The sequence below is a fragment of the Lutjanus erythropterus genome, chromosome 7 (genome assembly GCF_056507025.1).
Source record: "Lutjanus erythropterus isolate fLutEry1 chromosome 7, fLutEry1.hap2, whole genome shotgun sequence".
Classification (NCBI taxonomy): domain Eukaryota; kingdom Metazoa; phylum Chordata; class Actinopteri; order Lutjaniformes; family Lutjanidae; genus Lutjanus; species Lutjanus erythropterus.
The window spans coordinates 40,518,562-40,540,082 of NC_139323.1; the positions used below are offsets into that span (position 1 = coordinate 40,518,562).

At 37.3% G+C, this 21,521-nt stretch overlaps 1 protein-coding gene across 1 annotated transcript; it reads right to left on the reverse strand.

Annotated features, from left to right (window-relative positions):
- Positions 1–1,023: 1,023 nt before the first annotated feature.
- Positions 1,024–21,103, reverse strand: ptprc (protein tyrosine phosphatase receptor type C). Its single transcript, XM_084723783.1, has 29 exons — positions 20,884–21,103; positions 20,590–20,721; positions 20,341–20,370; positions 19,232–19,495; positions 18,877–19,128; positions 18,666–18,779; positions 18,226–18,360; positions 17,947–18,102; positions 17,343–17,489; positions 16,276–16,493; positions 16,130–16,190; positions 15,867–15,975; positions 15,556–15,593; positions 15,305–15,414; positions 15,034–15,124; positions 14,072–14,148; positions 13,875–13,911; positions 13,682–13,779; positions 11,423–11,548; positions 10,459–10,616; positions 9,550–9,685; positions 7,961–8,110; positions 7,437–7,527; positions 7,018–7,154; positions 6,595–6,729; positions 5,528–5,650; positions 5,255–5,415; positions 3,976–4,111; positions 1,024–1,651 (listed from the first exon to the last, which is right to left on the reverse strand). Exons 1-29 carry the CDS (start codon positions 21,002–21,004, stop codon positions 1,346–1,348), a joined length of 3,849 nt encoding a protein of 1,282 aa, XP_084579909.1. The 5' UTR covers positions 21,005–21,103; the 3' UTR covers positions 1,024–1,345.
- Positions 21,104–21,521: the final 418 nt, after the last annotated feature.

Here is a 21,521-nt window from a genome sequence, read left to right on the forward strand (position 1 = left end):
CTGATTACGTAATCAGATTACAAACAATAGGTAACCACAATCAGAGCTGATTACATTTGAAAAATGTGTAATGTGTGGATTTTTTTAAGGTAGCATTCAGCTTTTTAGTGTTTGATGAATGAATGAATGAAATTCAAATGTATTCAGATTAGTAATTACAAAAATTGCGATGTAATTTGGATTCAGATGACGACATTTCAGTCTGACCCAACCTGTTATTCACTAATGTTCTGTTTAGTGTTCAGGGAACCAAACGCCCTGTTTCCTCTCCTGTCACATCTTTTGATAAACACTAGTGCTTATTGCACATGGAGCAGTGAGCCTTCAGGACTTTCTGACAGAAAGCACAGAGGGCTTTCTTGCTGAAAGGCTTTATGAAGTCAGTTGACATGGTGTAAAGAGTGACATTTTACTCTAGGAGCAGGTTGTGGTGGTTGAGATTGGTTTTAAGTCAGTTTTTAGGTTTTGGAAAAGTTCATAGTTTACTTTAGAAAATACTACTAACCACATATTATAAAGACTTTCTGGCAGAAAGCCCTGAAGGCAAACTTCTCCTATATTCATGTAGTAGCACCTGGCTAACCTCTCAACTGTCATCAGATTTCGATTCAAGTTGTTTAAAGTGAGAAGAGCAGTGAAATCTCTCATATTAAATAATGAAAACTCTTGTAACTTTAGCAGAAAAAGTTCTTGTAGGAAACCATGAAGAGGTTAATTTAAAAAAAAAAATGATTTAAGGCCCTTTAAAAGATGTAACTGACATGGTAAATCCAGTCCAGTGAAGTAAATAAACAAGTAATGAAAAACAAACATTTTAAATAACATGACATGTTAATAAGCACGTACTCTACATAAATCTTAATCTTTGTAAATGTATTTTAATGAAATATCACAGTGTCACATAACAAATCTTGAACTTAATGACTAAATTATTCGGCTTTACCCAATATATGTACTGTAAATATAGACTAAAGCATCAGTTTTTTTAGCGAGAAAATTATTACATAAACTAACTCAAATATAGAAGTGTATGAAACATTACATCTCCTTTATATTTAAAATATAGTTCATACATTATACAGTAAATCCAAGGCCACAAGTTTGAACACAGCATCTAGTAAACTCTTTCTTTTCCCACACTTTTCCTACTAAAATATTCATAACTTAGTTTAAATCATATTTTTGGAAACATTTGATCAAATTGTTTAACAAATCTCAACCAGAACCACACTGTTAAAATTTTACAATGTTTATACATTCATTTAAAGTATATTAAAAGAAAGCATTCAGCTGAAGCGTTTATTTCCAAAAGTTAAAGGAACAGTCACGACCCCTGCCGCCCTGCTCAGGCCTCCACAGTGACTATGGTGTCCTCCAGTGGTGATGTCTCTGCAGAGACTTTTTCAGGCTCCTCTTTTTTCTCTTCCTTCACTCCGTCGGCCACTAGAGGGGCGCTCCCTGCTGCCCCCTGCTGGCCGTTGCTGGTAGTGCTGGCTGGCTGCTCAGCCTTCTCCTCGGCCGGCTGCTCTGCTGCTTTGGTTTCATTGACAACCTGGACGGAGTCCGCTGCAGAGGCCTGGACCGGTTTCACCTCCCCGTTCTGGACCGGGAAGACCCCCTCCAGGGCGTCATACAAGAACTGGTACTGCTCCTGTAAGAGATGGACAGATTTGAGTGAAAACATAAAAATATGAGAAAACCTTTATAATTATTATTATTATTGTTATTATTATTATGATTCATGACAGTAAATAGATCACAGATTTCTCAGTATACATGCAAAACCACACAAATAAGGAAAGGCTAAAGCCAACAAACATCCTGCTGCTTTAAATCACTCACTGAGGCACAAATCCTTGACTGAAAATAGTCCCCCCCCTCAAAAAAAAAAAAAAGAAATGCACATGCCATGTATATTTGATCCCTTTTCTCAATTCAGGTTTAATACATACTGATATTTTTCTATGTCATTTTGGACGATAATGTTTATTCTTAAACTGTAAAACATCCCGCCTCCGTTACTGTACGTATCTTTGGCTCAAATGTTCACCACTTTCAGAGGATCTTCTATATTTTGTATGAAGAATAGCAGAATTATTCTTCTAAATAAGATTTCTTTTACAGCACTCAAAGCACTGATGATTTAAAACACACGAATGACACATGAAACAAAAATATCTCAACCTTTTTCTCTTGGTAGAAACTACCACTGAAGACCTACAAACAGATTCTAGGAGCTGAATAAAAAACTCCTGTTTACACCTGGTATTAACAGTCACAAGTGGACAGCTCTAAGCGCAGGTGTAAATGCAATCATCGAGGACGCACTGAGATCTGATCACTCAGACCACATTCTGGTCTGGGCTGCAGGTCTTTCAGCAGTGTGTCCTGGGCCGCAGCGAGGGGCCGCCCACTCAACTGACGTCCTGCTGAAGTCCACACGAACCAGCTGTCCCACTTCCATTTGGTTCACTGTAATGCAAATTAAGTGTTTTGGCTCTCTCACCTGCCAGGATGAGCAGCAGATGTTTGAGAACACACTGTCTGTTTCAAATGATTTAACTTTGTATCAGCTCTGTCTCCAGACTCCCTTAAAAAATCGCGCAATTTTGAGAGTTGTTGAGCAAGAAGAAACTTAATTAACTTTGTAAAACACTGTCTGACAGATTCAGGATTCACATTAAAATGAAACACGTAGTTTAATGACGGGTAAATGTATTCCATTACATTTAGTAAAAACAGGGATTACTAGTGGGATTACAATTTTAAAATAAAGAACGATATACTGCAGTGTACACTTAATTGTCAGTTCTTATCATGACCTCTAATGAAAAAATGCTTCACTGGGTGGAAATTTCGACAGTTTTTTGTCTTTAAATCAATCAATCAATCAATCAATTGCACCCATCAAAGGGACTGGATACACTAATAAACCTAACAAAGAACATAAAACACTTAGAGCTGCAACGGTTCATTCATTGTTAGTCAAATATTAAATTAATCTGCATCTATTCTGATAATCAATTAACTGTTTTGAGTCATTTTGAGAAAAAAAACTATTTTTTTTTCTCAGATTTCAGCTTCTTAAATGTGAATATGTTCTGCTTTGTTTACTCCTCTCTGACAGTAAACTGAATATTTTTGATTTATGGACGAAACAAGACATTTGAGGACTGGTTTCCATCTTGGACTGGAAACACTGATCATCGTTTTTCACCGATTTCTGACATTTCACGGACCAAACAACTAATCAGTTAATAGAGAAAATGGCCGACAGATTAATCAATAATGAAAATAATCATTAGTTGCAGCCCTGAAAACACCATATTAGCCTCAACAGTTTCACCATATTTTATATTGGGGTAATCCAAAAGCAATGGAAAGTAATCAAGTTACAATTCTTTAAAACTGTGATACTTGATTACATTACTGACTACATTTTTAACTGGTAATTAGTAACTGTATCAGAATACATTTTTAAAGTAACCCTCCCAACCCCGAAGGTTTATTCACATCATGTTTTGTCACGTTTTGACTTCCATCCATCACTTTTGTCGTACGATCCAGTGAATCATGTGATTTTATATCATTTAGCTTGAAGGAAACACTCAGAAAAATATGATTTCCTCTGTTTGAGCATTGTTGAAATCTTATACATAAAATATATAACATTGGTCGTTTTTAGACGTTTTAAGGGAGTTCAGTTATTTCTTTGTGTAAAAAAAACTGTGTCCCTGTTAAAAGCAGCAACACGTTTGGTTTTTGCAAACTGAAATAATAAAGCTACATGTTTATTTGCATGAAGGGAGGTGACATCTGATCACAAGTGGTCACTGGAGACAGATGTGGAGGCACTAATGTACTCTGTGTGAACTGTCCACTTGTGACATGTGTTAATGACGGGTGTAAACAGGCTGTTGGTTAGTTAGAGCTGTGAGGCTGTGGGCTGGCAGATACTCGGTTCCTCTTTCTTACCGGGCTGGAGATCATGCCCGTTCTCTCTTTGCGAAGGGTTTTGGCCACCTGGAAAACATCCACCAGCTTCTCAGTCTCTGCGCTGTCCAGTACGTTCCACAGGGCGCAGAAAATCCCTGAACGGGACGAGCCGTTACTAAGGAGAGGAGCACACACACACACACACACACACACACACACACACACACACACACACAAAGGTCAAGACTGGATATACATGTAGTCATTATCTCAATTAATTAATCTGTTTATACCTGTCAGTAATCATGTGATCATTGCAGAGCCGCTCATAAATGTTACTCTTACAATTTGCTGCAAGTAGCTTAATATATGTATCATTGCTTACAATCAGCCACACATTTTAACTCCTAAAGTTGCTCTTTTAAGTACTCTTAACTGTAATTATTAAAAGTTTGACAAAAATGAGCCTGATTATTCAATCATGTTCGTCTTGCAACTGGAGAAAAGAACATGCAAACTCAACACAGAAGAAGAGAAACATATTTAATGTCTTACTTATAATGAAGAGACACTACAAACCACAAAATACTGCTCTGATTAATCATATTTCTAATAATTTACTTTAAAATCTAATAATATAAATCACTGTAAAAAAAAAGATTGATAATTAGTTTAAATGTAACAAGTCTGGTGTTCCCCAATATTTGACATATTTTAGGAGCTAAAATTAAAATCTAAAAGTATATATAGTCTATAGATACTTTAACTTCAAAAAGTTATGCTTCTGTATAGTTTAAAGGGATAGTTCAGATTTTTTAAGTTGGGTTCTTTGGGATGCTTATCATCATCTGCATGCCTCCAGTTTGGAGAAGCAGCAGGAGTACGAGTGAAGTAAGCAAAGCAACATACTGCTGTGGACAGGTCAGTAAAAAAAAGTTTAACTGTACGGTATCTTTAGAATATTTTCAGTGCTTTATCTTGCCATCAGACAGCCTTTTCTGACAGGAAACTGCCATAATATAAGTCAAATATCCCTCTCTCAAAAACAACCAAACTCCAGTGGCAGACACATTCATTTTAACTGACAGATAACAGAAGCTGCTGCCTTGTTAGTTAGTTTGTTTTAAAGTTGGTTCTGCCCAGAAACTCACATACTGTAGGTGGGAAGGTTTTTTTCTTTCAAAAGAAGAAGGATCCTTATGTTACTGTTATTTATTGTTATTTGTGTTATTTATTATGATTCTCTAAAATCCTCTGTGGTGATTTACATACTGCCCCTTTAAGATCCCAGAGGACATTTCCTGTGAGGTTGTCTTACTCGCAGTGGACCACGATGGGCATGCTCTTCTGCACCTTGGCGCTGCTGAGGCCGAGCTTGATGTCCTTGATCATATCTGTCAGATCTTGAGCTTTTTCCGGCAGCGCTCTGCTCGACCACTTCAGGAACTGGAAGTGTTTAACCGTCCGACTCTCTTTCCTCTGTTGACAGAAGCGGCGTTGGGTTAAAAGAGCTTGTGATGCTGAAATGACCAGGCACACGTCACAGTCTGACGCTGATAATTATGGACACAGTTGGTTGCTGTTGCGTTACCTTGACGTGACGGATCAGCATGTTGCGGGTGATGAAAGCTGGGGAAGCGTCTGTGCTCACCACCTCCACCTCCAACTCCCCAAACATTTTCTTCTCTTTATCCCAGTAGATGCAGTCAGACTCCTGTGACGGAGGAGGCGCACAGGAAAACAAGCGTTTTCACAACGTTTGACAAACGTTCTCGAGAACACTAACAATATCTACTGATAATATAGGCGTACAAATGTGCTATTATAATTAAAGTGTCCAAGATTTCCATCAAATCTGTTCAAAAACATGATTTAATCAGGCATACAAAGGGTTAGCTTCACCCTGAGGACCCCGTCTCACTTCCTGCTTTAAAAAAATTGCATTAATACTGATCAAGCATTGGTCAGCTTCCTATTTCTGGACATGAGTCAATTATATTGTCATCAGATGTTTCTTCTCTGTTGCCCCTCTAAATGAACAATAAATAAGAATTATGATTTAAAGGGACAATTCACCCCAAAATAAAAAAAATACATATTTGTCTTTCTTTCTAGTAAAAAGAAAGTAGTTCCAGTAGATTCCACTGCAGACAGTGAAGTGTCCCTTTAAAAAATGTGTATTTTGATTTGCATTAAGATTATTAATTAAATATATGTTCATAAGGAGTTTATGTCAGCAAATGGTAAACCTGACATATGTTCTTTGTGTTATATATGATGTTATATGTTGTTTATCACAAAGACAAATTACATTTTCAACAGGCAACATTATAAGAGTATTTATTTCTTGAATAAAGAAATACTGAACTTTTGACTAATTACATAATCTTGTATTTAATGCAACAAAAAACATGAAACATTTTCTATATGTTTTATCTTATAATACTAGACTTTGTGTGTCTGATGGAGCTGAGTTCAACGCCTCAGTTAAAATGATATATAATAATAATAATTTTAAAAAAAACTAGGTGGCTTAATTGCCAGGATTTTGATCTTTTAAAATATATTAGTTATAAAGAATTGAAGAGTAAAAAACAAAAAAAACATAAAAAACATAAAACATTATACATCATTACATGTGTATGATACTTCAGGTACCTTGTCTCCCTCACTGCAGTCTGAGAGCATGACAATAGTAGAAGCTTTCTTCTGGTAAACCATGGACCAGAAGTCGGCCATGGTGTCTGGCAGCGGAGTCTGTGCTGCGATGAAGGAGCGTGGGCCCCAGTAACCCTGCGTGGGCAAGAAAACACATCCATCTATTGTTGTACACAGTCCAAACAAATAGGATGTGATGAATTTAATTACACTCGTTTTAAAATTCAACTGGCTGCATGAAAGATGGGAATTCATTCAGAGTTAATGAGATAACACCTGCTACAACAGGAAAGATGCTAACTGAACAGAGTTTCCTCAGTTTGTTCAATTAAACAAACACTGTGGTTTCTGTCCTGGTTTCTGTCGGTTTTATGCAGAAACGGGTCAGTAAATACACTGAGAGTGTCAGTAAAATAAACATACATCTATGTGGGATGCATTGATGTACTGGGTGGACTCCTCATCCTCCTCATCTGACGAATCCTCCTCGTCTTCCTCGTCGGGGTCGCTATCACGACTGCGTCCTTCGTCAAGCTTCAGCATCACTCGGTTGTAGTCGTCTGAGGGTTGCAGGGTTCATGTGTTACGGACATATTTACTGTGGTGTGTGGATGCATGTCAGAGGTGTGAACAAGTCATTGTTTGGCTGAGTCAAGTCCCAAGTTAAGACAGGCAAGTCCCAAATCAATCTTTGGACTTTGGTGAAGGTTTTTTATGTTAAGTCTGGGTCTTTTTTGATTCTAAAGTCATTAGATTTGAGTCTTAAGTCATACAGTGTTCTACTGTAGCTGTTATTCTATAATGTATGATGTAACTTGTGTGTGTGTTGAGCTGATACTCACATGGGATGATAGATGAAGAGCGATTCTTCTTCTTGTTTTCTTCTGTGATCCCGGTGTTGGAGGTCCTCCAGGTTCTGTAGCCCGGGAGTCTCTGAATTGCAAAACAAAGACTTTTGAGTTATTATGTAATTTATAGCGATCTTAAAGTGATAGCTCACCCAAAAAGTAAAATTCTGCTCTGTCTCATGCTGACTGAACGTCAGGTTTAGTTTTTTTGGTCCACAAAACACTGCTGGAGTTTCACAGGAAAACAGCGTTGCAGAATTTCTCAAACAACTGAATTTCAAACAGCAGGATTTTGTGGATTTAAAAACTAAACCTGACCTCCAGTCAGCAGGAGGGCGAGTAGATCATGACTGAATTTTCATGTTTGGGTGAACTTTCCCTTTTAATGTCTATAATAAGATGTAAGAAGGAAAAACAGCAGATTATTACATTTTGAAAACATTTTAAAGTGATGAGAAACACATTTTCAGATGAATAAATCATTTCTAAATAGGAAAATGAACAGTAAAGTGCCACACCTCAAACTCCTCTTCCAGTAAAGTGGGTTCATTGTCTGAGCTCCTCTGTCTGAGCGTGCTCAGTGTGCTGTGGAGCTCAGACAGGGCGATCTCAGTCTCTCCGAACTGATTGTGCTCCAGCAGAGCCTGGTGAATCAGGATGTACTGAGCCTGCATGAGGACAAATGTAATTATCTCAATGAACAAAGAACAGAAAATGTGGAAACAGAACAAATTCACCATTCCTAAGTTTTACAATCCACATCTCAGATTTCTTCACCAATCCTCATGAAACTCATCCACAACATGTTATCTCTGCCTCCTACAGGAGAAAAATAAACTTCAAAAATCAAATTTATTCTCAAAACGGTATATTAACTTTATTCTAGACATTTCAACTTCATTCTCAAAATGCAAAAATAAGTAACTAAATAAAATATCAAATAAAAATCATCTGATTTATTTTTTTCTTATGGCCAGCACTAACACGCTCTTCTTCTTCTTGGTTGAGATTTAATAAACAAAATTCTGTGTTTGTTCTGTGTTAATCTAACCTTGTTTTTAAAGCACATGCTTATAACACAACCTATTTTATAGCTTCTGCCCTCTGGTTGGCGCTAGAGAGCACTGAGCACTGAAACAACCACAGACAGTAAGAAGAACAGCTCCTCACACCTTCACACTGATGAAACCATGTGAGGTCTCAGTTCTTTCTTTTTTTGTTTTAAATAACCCTGCAGTGTTCATGTGTTCATCACTGTATATTCAAACTGTATGACAGTGTAAATGTTTTGTGTTGTAGCTGCACATTAACAACACATAAAACCTTTCTGGACCCTGAAGTATGTCACAAAAACGCATCATAAATTCATTAATTACATTTGCATTAATACATTATTTAAACTTGATGAACCTTGAAAATAAATTAGCCTTACTTTAAAAAGGAAAAAAAAAAGGTTTTCCGAGGAATTATTTAATTGTAGTATTCTGTCTTAAATTGACGATGTTAAAACAGATAGTTCTGGGCTAAAAGTGGATTAAAGGCTGAAAGAGATGGAGGAGGAAAGGAGAAACACTGAAATGAATAAAAGGACACCTTGTAAAATCTCTGTAAACTCGTGGAACCAAATAATTTATTTTATAAAGGCCTTTAAACTTTACTTTTAGTTATAGCACTTACTTGCATGTCTGCCTATCATCATCTACCTCCAATATTTGTTTTGTTCTTAAAAATTTACAAATCTTCATATAAAGCTATCCCTGTAATTTCTATAAACTCTAATTTAGAGTTACAAACCAGACCACAACCTCGAGCACAGTAACAATTTAACCTCTCTATTTACATATATACATATGCATATGTATATTTGTTTTTCTACCCATTGTTAATTTCTATTTCTACTTATTTACTGAACATAATAACTGTATCTATACTTGTGTATCCTCGCCTTGCTTTATTATCTCTGTTTAGTTGCATGATCATGTTGCTTTACTTCCTGTCAGTTTGTATTTTCACTGTGACTAAGCAGCCTGAGAACTACTGAGAACTGGAGTCACATGTCTTGTACATGCACACCCACACATATAATTTCATCTAATTGATATTTTACCTCTACTTGAACCATCAGGCATCTCTGTCTGCGGAGCCTGACCACGTAGCCGTAGATGTCCACTCTGCCCTCCGCCTCCAGACCCTCCATCATGGCATCGATGCCAATGTAGGTTCCTGTCCTGCCGACTCCCGCGCTGCACATGAAATAATGACAGTTAGTTCATATAAAGAGCTGCATGATTTAGTAAAAAAAAAAATGCATGGTTCTGTGATGTGGCTTTATTATGATTTCAATCACATTGTGATTTATTGTGCAGCTATAATACATGTTAATACACGTCTATCATGTATGCAGTGTGTCTGATAAGCTTATCAACAATAGCAGGTAATGTTGGATGTTGGCCGCAGGTTTGTGCAGCAGGTCTCCACTGTCAGAAGTCGTGTTCTGTGCAAACTGTTACACGTGTTGGTGTGACTGTGCTGACTGTTATGCTTCCTGTTGAGATGCTGACATCTTGTTTTTTTACGCACTAAGTATGATTTTATCTCCTGTGGATCTGCAGGACGGAGCCCAGAACAAATTTCCCTATCAGGACTCTAAAGTATGTCTTATTTTATCTTATCAAGCAGTGGTTAGTGCTGGAAATTAAGTTAAAGGTAAAGTCAAGCATTAGTTTAGACGAGAAGCACATAGAGAAGGCATCCAATGACATCCTTTAATCTGATTTTTTTTTCATTAGTCATAGAGACAAGCAAGTTCAGAAATGTGCCTTAAAGACATTTGAAAAACCTGCTGTGCACAAAACAGTCCATTTTGGTCTAGCATGCCTACAGGAAGAATGGCAATGAAATGGAAACAATGGGAAGACAAGAGAGCGCTTTATACCAACCAGAAACAGAACAAATGTTCATTTTGATATTTTGAATCAGCAGAAGTGAACGTTAGCTGACCGTGGACGGGACGAACCTGCAGTGAACGACAATGGGACCACTGAAGAAGTTCTTGAAAGCGTTGACACGCCGTCTCAGTTTGAGGAGGAGATGTGCCTCCTCTGGGACGCCGTGATCAGGCCAGCTCATGAACTGGATGTGGGTCACCTCCCTCTCAGAGTTCTTCTCCCTCTTCTGCAACACAAAGACAGATTTATTCATATTTAATCAGGTTTATTAACTGAGATACAGATGGACAGACCTTCACTTATACACAGACACACATGGATACGCACACAAGCTGAAACCAGATGCGAGAAGTTACTAAGTACAGTTACTTTAGTTTTGATGCATTTGAATGGAATTATTAATTATTCTTATTTGCCACTGTGCACCACCTTCCCAACCTCAAGACTGATTTCAACCTAAATGGATGATAATAACACGTGCAAGAGACGTTTCCTTAGTGTATCCAACAGTGCACATCACGCACAACAGGACAGGAAAGGACAGGACAGGACGAAAATAAAAAGACGTATCTAGACCACAAAGACATAACAAGACAAAAATGGTGTAACAGGATGAAAAGTCAGATGTAAAACAAGATGAAAGTTATGTAACAAGAACAAAAATTACGTAAAAAGACATAACAAAATGAAAAAGATGAAAATACGTAACAAGGCCATAAATTACATGAAAGACTTAATAAGACCAAAACTAACTGAAAAAGACAAAAAAGACAAAAAGACTTAACAAGATGAAAAATTAAGTAAAAGATGTAACAAGACCAAAAGTAACTTAACAAGATGAAAACGATATGACAAGTTGAAAAATGATAAAGATGTAACAAGATCAAAAGTGACTTCAGTAGATGAAAAAGATGTAACAAGACGGGAAAAAGACTTAACAAAATGAAAAATGACATAAAACATGTTCCCACAAGTTAAAATCAAAAGTGTGTGTCCTGCAGTAAAAACACATTTTCACTGTTTCAGACTGACATTAGTTAGGCTGAGGCGACGGATGGTGTAATCCGGACACTGGTCCTCTGAGTTCAGCTTCACTATAAACTCCCCAAAGATCTCCGTATCTCGATCTTCAGACGGCCAGTACTGTGCACACTTGACCTGCAACACAACACGTGAGAGGAGACAGAGTGAGTGACGACCCAGAAAGTATACATACAGTAAATCCTTAAAAATGTATTTATGTTAAACTATCCTGTAAATGTCCTGATTCTTGTGCAGTTATCCAGTTCTCAAAGTAATACTTTCTATATATCTTCTCTCAGGTATAATGCTACACATCATATATGGTAATATCTGCACAATGATCCATATATCAGTATAAGTGAAAGGTGTGTGTATCATGTACAGTGTATATACTTCGTTTTTTTTATTTCTGTTATATTTGTATTTTTTATGTATCATGCACTCTTTTCCACTTTTATTTTTTACTCTCAACCTTCTGTAAAAGGTGAATTTACATGTGCAGAATAAATAAAGTTTATCTTATTTTATCCTAATTATGCATATCAGTAACAAACTAGCAGTGCTGCTGATTGGACACTTTAACCCCAATGCTAAACATGCAGTTGATGCATGTTAAAAACAGATAAAGAGATAAAACAAGTAGATTAAATTCTCCAAGCAAGACCACAGTCTTTTTCTAAGACGTCAGTGTGAGTTTTGGGCTTGCCTATATCTGATATAGCTCATGTGGCAGAGTAGCTGTGATGTAAGTGAAAGATTATCTCCACATAATCAGTTATGAGAAAATTTGTTCACTTTTGTTGTAACAAAAGGACAGTGTCTAACTAGTGATTAGTGTTTAACTAGTGATTTAAACAGGCGTTAATTTTCAATAGTTGCGACCATTTACGTGCATGCATCCATGTGTGCACGTATTCACACGCTCACACACAAACTCACAAACACGTGATCTCTGTGGTTTAAGTGTAGGAGCTGAGACAAAGTCACACTGATGAAAAAGGAACTCTCTGCCCAGTCCAGTGACGCCACCTGCAAGGTTCTACGATAAAGGTTTCATGAGTTATGAAAGGGGGTGTGGCTACAGTATGCTTATAGTGGGTGGGGCTAACTGTCGAGTTACTCGGACTGCCACAAGTGCCGAAAACTAACAGGAAATAAAGTCTTGAAAGTGCTAAAATGCTAAAATACATGAGACAGGGCTAATTCGCATAATTAAAACAAGAACTCTGCTGAGATCAGTGATGCGTCTCACAAGAGTTGACAAGAAACGGGTCATGATTTATGGAATGGGGGCGTGGCTAAAGTTTATGGGGTGGGGTTAACTCACACCAATGGAACAGAAATCTCTGCTGAGTGCAATAATACCCCCACAACTCTACGACTAACAGTTCATGACTTTAGTGAGGTTGGTAAAGGTAATGTGCCTGTTTCTTATAGGCCACTCCCACTTCCACATGTTTTTTTCCAAGTGGCATGAACAGTTAATCAGCTGCACTTTGATCCATGACCAACCTTTCTGCAACTTCTTGTGCAAGTCTGTATTTGGAAGCTATGAATCTTTTTGCATTTTCCTCTGACATCACATTCAGGGTGTGAAGGTCAAATGCTGTTTATTAAAAGGATAATGTTCTGCAAAGTTTCAGGATGTACGAGTTATAAACGCACAAAAACTCACAAACTGATCCGCAACTGAGAAGACAATGGATACTGAAAATCTAGAGGGCCATATTTCAAGGTAATACAACATATTTGCTAACCAGTTAGCTACCATTAGACAAAAGCTAACATTAGCATTAGCCACTTTTCAGCTAACATTATTGTTCTATAGTGTCACAAGATACAACAGGAAAGGGGTAAATTAATTTCGAACATAATACGTAATTTATGCAGTTCCTATGAAACAGTGACGTTAGCTAAGACGTGTCTGAATGCTAATGTTAGCCGTTGTCTAATGGTAGCTAATAAGTTGGCAAATTATGTTGTTTTGCCTTTAAATTTGTCAGATTTTGTATGTTTATATATGATTTGCAACCTTAAATGCAGAACGACTTTATCCTTTTGATAACAGAATTTTAGCTTCCCATCCTGAGTGTGATGTCAGAGGAAAATGGCCACCGTGTGAATATGTCACAAGCGCTTTTAACCAGCTGTCATGAACATAAACACACCCCTTCATGACAAGTTTCAGCCTCAAAAGGCAAAAACTTTGGGGAAATTTTTATAACACTTTAACCAGAGTCAACAAAAACTTAAACATCTCGTTCTTACCCTGTTTCCCTCTTCACAGCGTGTTACCATGACGATGATAGAGGACTGCTGCTCCCAGACCATCCTCCAGAAGTCACTCACAGTCTCATCCTTTGGCCCTACGACACACACAGAATATATATGTACTCTACTTACTGTACACGCAAGTATGCACACGACTGAGTGTATGAAGAATATGAGAACTTCACTTTACCTTGAGCTGCAATGTACTTCTTGGACTCCTTGTAGCCCTGTAGCAGGAAAGCAAATAATGTTCAGTAAGATGAGTGCTGCCAGAAAGATGTCATGAACTTCGACTTTATTTAGCGCAAAAAAGCTTTGCTGTTTGGCCAAAATGTAATATTTTCATTATTTGTATGTAGAAATAGAAGTAAAAGTATTTTTTCATACATCGATGAAGCTGGCGTTGATGTAGTCACATCCTGCCTCTCCATTTCCTGTGGTCAGCTGGACACGGTTATAATCATCTGGTTCAAGACAGAAAAGAATAAATAATTAAAACATCACAGAGGACAAATTAACAACCCTAAAAAAACATGAATGAACACGTGAACCCTGTCCCTTTTCTCTCTGTGCTGCAGAAACAGAAGAGTTAGTTAGTTAATACTTTCTCTTCTGTGTTTTCACGCCTTGTCTATGTTGAAAAGAAAAACAAATTTTGGGGAGGTTAACAGATGTTACTGGGGGACCCGTAAAAGCAACATATGTTCACATTTTAAGTTAGTGAATGTTGGCAAAAAGATGACTAACCAGCTAGCAATTTGCTAACATTAGCTAACACAAGTTAACTGGCTGTTATAGAGACAGAGTGTAAACGCACCACACTCAGAAAACCACGCCCACCGGAGAGAGGAAGGATCTGCGCCACAATATGAAACCAAGTGCTTAAATGCTAACAAGGTGACTGTAGCTCGCTAAAAACATTAAATTTCACAAAGTCAACACATTATTTTAGCAGCTTATGTCTAATAAAGAGGAAAAGTTAAACTGACAGACTCAATATTTCCAGTAAATCTTAGTGACCTTTCTCATTACTTTGCTTTTCTATGAGAAATGATCCCACTGAATGACCAGAGGAGAAATAGTTTAATATGAACAACTATTTGATCACATCACCAGGTAAGATGTTCATTTTCTCTATAAAACCGTTCTTCTTATTGATTTGCAACATTTCCCCCAGTGGTTTAATAAATATCTACCACAGTGTGTACAGTACAGCACAATCTAATTACAGAATATTATACAAACTGATGATATGATTTATTGTTTGATTAAAGACAAAAACAGGATAAAAATACACATCACACATTTTTTTAATCTTAAAAGCTTCATGTGTTGTTGGACAGACTCACAGGGCAGGATGTCCACGTAGCGGTTCTTCGGGGTATTGCAGGGCTTTTTGGCTTCTTTCACAGTGTACCTTGAGAAAATTCTGGGGACGCTCTGAAAGTGGAAACAAATCATGTCATTTGCTAATGCCAAAAAAACAACAAACAGCAATTCTCTCTCTCTCCTTTTTTATAATTGGCCCCTGCCGTGCACATCCAACATCTCTGCAACTCCATTATAAAGACAAAAATGCTAAAGAATTGTGCCCCAAAAAGAAAACCAAATTAAACTTACCTGAAACTCAGCCAAGAAAAGTCTTCCCTCATCAGCCAGCTTCCTCTTGTAGGCGTCCAGCAGGGCGTCTGCTGCAATCGGCTCAACGGGCATCAGGTTCTCCTCATCATCTACAGCAGCAGATCGACCAGCACATGAGAAACAATATCATGCTGCAGTGACACTAATTTATCACCAGCTATTACTCCACATTACAGTAAATATTTGAAATAATATAATCTTATGTATAATAAATAATAAAGTTTACTCACTTGCTGTTGAAATAAGCATCATGTTTTCACTCAAGTCACTGCAAGAAAATATTTAAAATTGGCTTCAAAGAATTTAAAGGAAATAAAAGAGGAGAAAAATATAGAAGAGTGATGGTGTTTCTGTCTAAAATGAAATTCAGATGCAATTATAATTCTATTCATGCGCTGTAAATAAAAAGATATTGCATTGTTAATAGAACAAAGCCTGAAGGTGTACCATTCTTAAAACCAAACCAAACAAAAATGAACAGAAACGTGAAGTAATGTGAATTTAAACAGAAGCAGGGGATGAGGCGTAAAATGATCCTTACTGGGACTTCCTGCGCTTCAGAATGTAAATCTTGTAGATGACAAAAAGCAGAGCCACAGACGTCAGGATGATGAGGAAGACCAGAAAACCGATCAGAGCTTTGTCATTGTCTGTAAAATGATGGAAGAATAATAAAAAACAACCCAATATGTTAAAAGATGTGATAGATAGAAATGGATTTGTGTACAATCAGAAACAAAAGTGTCAAGAGATTTAACTGAACATTCAGAGACAATTTGTTGAATGAATTAAAACTGCACATACAGGAAGTTGTAATATGTTTTATCGTAGGTTCGCTCTTGAGTTTTCCGTTGAAAGCCGTCAGCTGAAAGGACAGAAAATCTGTTAATCAGAATGAACCATTTGAAGAAATATGAAGAATAAAGCTGGAAAAATCTTGTGACACAAACCTCCACTCTGTAGGTCGTAGAGTAGCTTAGATCACGGAACTCAAAAACACAGTTTTTCTCTTCTTCTTTAGGCTCCTTCAGACGGCCGCTGTCATCATAAAGACGTGCGATGAATTTCACTTTAGGTCCATTAAATTGTTTGTTTTTATAATCACAGGAGACATGAATCACATTATGTTCTGGAAGATCCAGCTTCACATCTTTAATAACTTCAGGTTCTGTAAGAAAGAGAAGAAAAACAACAGATTTCCCTTTAGATACAACATGTAAGCTTAGACACAGTTAAAGTGATATTTTACTTCCCAATAACAGAAGCTTTAACTCTGACAGAGTATTGATCTATTGATTATCAAAACAGAAATAAAAATATCAGAAAATGTGTTGTCATTAAAAGTTACTATTCTGTATTCTTATGTGCCTTTAAATGATCATTTATGTCACATAAATAATTAAAAATGTTTAATTTAAAAGTAGAATTTAAATAAATTTTCTGACACTATTTTAAAGTTAAATTTTTTAAAAGGAAACTAAGAAAACACTTTTTGTTGTTTTTCTAATTTAACAGAATTACTTGACAAAGTTAATTATGCTTCATTTATTTAACTGAGTTATTTAATTCAGCATTTATAGTGAATGTAAATCTAATATCATTATATGATCATATCATACTATCATAAATATAATGTAATAATCATTTTTAATTATCATTGTACCAACTGATTACAATTGAACATTTCTAATATTATACTGTGGTATCAGAGCTGTGATAAATGAACAGATCAGAACTGACTGAGGCTGATATATTTCTACAGAGACACTGACAATAAACATATTTCTCCTACAAGAGTCACATGATGTCAGTTTTCTCCCAGAATACATCGACAGTTTAAATGATCTTAGAAAAAGTTTCATAAACATATGAACTTTTACAGCCACACAGTTGTCTTAAAGGGATATTCAACAGTATGTGAAATACACAGCCTTCATAAATAAATACTCAGGACGCTCTGTTTGTATCATACAGATGTAATCTTGCTCAAAGAAGAACATTTTTTTTGGACACTTACTTCCAGCCTCAGTTTTCTGTGTAACTTTCATCAGTTGACCAACTTCCTTGTTGTTGTATTTGGTTTTGATGTCACAGCTGTAGTCGGTGAATGATTCCAGTCCAGTAACATCACATCTTCCTCCTGCTTGATTTTTCTCAACTTTACCTTCAACTGTTGTGTTTGATTGAATAACAACAAACACAAAATTAAGACAATATACAACAGCAGATTGTTTGTTGGTCAATTAACTTATTAAGTGACAACAAAATGGACACCAATCAATAAATCAATAGTTTTTTTCTGACTTGATTCACTTCATATGTAAATAAGAATATTAAACTACGACACTTCAATGTTAATTCTGTGTCATATTTCATGTCAGTTTTAAGAATCTTCTTAATCAAACTGTAACTTGGTATCTCATCTCAGATTATTTCCACCTTCTGTCACTCAGCATGTTAAAGCATGAAGCTCTGTGGGTCCATGGATGATTCAAATGTCCACACTTTATTTAACTATTTAGTTCAAATGTCCAGTGAAAGGATCTCCAAACACGTCCAAAGGAGCATTCCTCTAAAGGGAATAAAATAATTAAAGAGTTCATCTAAATTATTTAACTCACCGTGTTTCCATTTGTTGGCAGCAGGTGAACAACTGCAGACATAAGAAAGTTTCTCGAGTGTTGGAAGGACGTTTGGACAGTTCTGACTGGTCGTGATCCACTCCAGACTGATGGAGGTGTCAGTTGAACTCTTCTCTGTGTTGATTATTTCAATATCTGTAAGAAAACATGATAAATGTGTAACACTGAGTATCTGATGTTTCCTTTTATCCAAAGTTATCTTAGGATAAAGCTTATTGTTCTCATCACTGCACTGAGGTAAAGTGAATATCAACACACCACAGTCAATCCGGACAGAGACAGCAGTTGTGTTTGTTATGGGGACGTTGTTTTCCTTGACTTGACCAGTACAGCTGTAGTCTGTGAAGGGCTCCAGATCTGACAATTCCTTGGACTCATCGGGTTTTTCTTTTTCTGATGAGACACAAGAAAGACAACATTTCTTCATCAGCTGGTATTTGTACCTCAGTGACTGTGAGCTGTTATCTTTTGGAGTTTGATTAAATTCAAACCAAATCAATAAATGAATCTTCTATCAGAAGTGATTCTCAGAGGTCACAAAGCCTCAACTTCCTTGAACACCAAAGATAATTCAGATGAGTTCAGTTTTCAGTGAAACTGGTTTTCATTGTCTTTTCTGCCTCTAATAGTGAACATTATCTCCACCTACTGACATGTAAATCCATTCATAAAGTGTCTTTACTTCAGTCTTTACTCACCCTGACAGGTGTAATTCACGGTGAGACCAACACAGTTTGGAGGAAACGTTGTGTTTATTTCTGCAGGAAGTTGATTTAGAGGTTTCTGATTTATTTGACTTGGATCTAAGAAACCTGTGTAAAAGAAGAGAACAGCACATACATTAAACATGATGAAGTAATGTCTACAGCACATGCAGCTCATGATTCAGGTGGACTCTACTGTACATACCAACAGGGATGATTGTGTCGATGTTAAAGGAAGAATCCGTACAGTTTCCTGAAGTGAAGGTTGTAGTCAAATTTGAGCAAATGTCATTGTAATCAGGTTTGATGCAGAATGTTTTATTGTCACTTTCACATTGCTTAGATCGATTCTTATTTGATGCTGACAGTGAAGAGCTGATGTCCCAGTCACTACGGTAACAAACTGATCCAAGGATGCAGCTGGCAGCACCGACAGTGACTGTAATGTCACCTTTACCTGAAACACAGAAACATCTTCCTGTTTCACACACAGTCTCATTTCTTTAATGAAGAGAAACTATGATGCAATTCAACAATTATCATTAAAGAGTTTTACTCACTCATTGAATTTGTCTGTGTTGTAGTTTTAGAGCCGTTACAGAAGATTTCACTGCCATTAATACCAGTAAATGTCACATGATGCTCATAATCAGTACAGGGCTTCAGATGGTCGATTTCATGTGACGGAGTTTGACTGGAGAACTGAAAGTTGATTATCCTTCCTGGTTGGCCTTTCTCATTAATGTTAACCTGGTAGGTGTCATTGGTAGAGCTGTTGATGGTAATCTGGAGGCCAGACCTGAAGGGTCTCACAGTGTAAGAACCTGCAAACAAAATCAACAGAATTATAAAATCTCTTACTTAATGTAAACTACCTGATGGTATTTCTTGATCTCAGACAGTTTGTTCCTGTACAAGTTGCATTAAAACGACAGTTTGGATTATTTGAAGTGAGGCTGTATGAGGAACTTCTTCATAGTCAGTGTATTATGTTCAGCAGGTGGCAGTTTGAAGAAGCAGCAGCACTGCTGGTGTAGGAAGCTGAGCCATACTGCTGTGGACTGAGTTAAAAGTAAAATATCAGTATCAGTTCAGGTGTTCCTTATATTTAGAGTATTTTCGCTGCTTTCCGTTGCTGGCAGACAGCCTTTCCTGTCCTGTCGCTCTCTCCAAACCAACCAGACTCCACTGATAAAATCAGTCATTTTCCCTCACAGAACATGTTGTTGTTGGTCTGTTGGTGTTTTGCTGCCTGGATCTGTTAGTTTGTTTGTGTTATTGTGTAACTTTGGTGTTTGAAAGGGTTAGTTTGGATCCACTGAAGTCACACAATAACACAAACAAACTAACAGATCCAGGCAGCAACTCCTGTTTTCTGCAAGGTGACATTTTGCACAGGGAGTGTGGTTGAGTGTGAGACAGTGATATTGATCAGAAAAGACTGTCCGACGTCAATGTAATGTCTTAACAAAAAAAATCTAAATATAACACACACTTTTAAACTGATAATGATATTTTAAAGGTGGATAAAATACAATTTGCTGCTGACCCTGTTCGTAGCAGTACACTGCTGAGCTTCCATTACCTGCAGATAATAAACTGACTATGGGTAACTAACTCAATTAACTCCACCCAAAATAATAATATGAAAAGTAATTCTGATACTCACACTGTGGAGTTGGAGGAGCTTGTGTGGGACCTAGAGAACACATTCAAATGATATTAGAAAAGAAAACAACAAAATGTTAATTCATGATTATAAAACTTTGAAATTTCTCTTCCAAAGTAACGTTCAAATGAAGCACATGTCTGTATTTTATGAGCTGATGAACTCGTATGAACCTTAGCAGTGCTGGTATCTCATCACAGTCCTATATAAGAACAACAGGTGTTGGGTTGTGAGAGAGAAAGTTCCAACCTGTGGTGTTGGCAGTCTCTGTGGTGTTTGGAGGTGAGGTCTGGTTTTGAGTGGTGTTTGCCTGAGAATCTATTGTCTCGGTGGATGCAGGGTTTGTGGGTGAGGGTGAGATGCTTGCAGGAGGAGCAGTGACTGTAGGATGGAGAACATGCTGGAGGTCACCTTCACATAGAAATGCTTTACTGCCAACAGTCCTACCTGATACAAATCCTGACCACTCTTTCGAGATAACATCAGGCTTAATGCAACACTAATGCGTCCAATAAAACTGTAAGCTGAGGCTGGATACGTTACCGGACATGATAGATGAATTGGATGCCTGAGTGGAAGAGATTGAGGTGAGGGTTGGTGAGGTGAGTGAAGGTTTGGGGGTGGTTATTGGGTTGGCTGAAGACATGACAGGTGTTGTTGTCATGGTGCGTGGAGTAGAGGAGGTGACTGATTGGCTGGTGACTGAAGGTAAAGTGGAGTTTGGTTCGATGCGTGCAGGTGAGAGGGTTGTAGTATCTGGATCCCAAGAAAACAAAAATCAGGCTAAAAGCAACATCACAAAGCTGCTTCCTACATCATTAAAAGGTACATGTAGCATTTTCCTCTTGTTCCAAAGCTGTTGTTGCTCATGTCAGTTGTTATCCTCATTTATGTCTAATACACATGTGATAAAGACAAACATAGCAGCACTGAGAGAGAGGAAACTCTGAGGAGGAAAGATATTATTCAGCTGTGTGTGTTCAGTAGGACTCTGCAGTCTTTTTGTCTTTAAGAACCAGTGTGTTGGATTTAGTGGCATCTCGCAGTGAGGTTGGAGATTACAACCAAGTATGAACCAACCCTGATGTCACCCACTGGTGTGTGGACTATTGTTTTCAAGCCTTGAGGTTGGCATTATGGGGGCCGCCATCTTGGCTTTTTGCAATCAGCGCCTGTGCAGC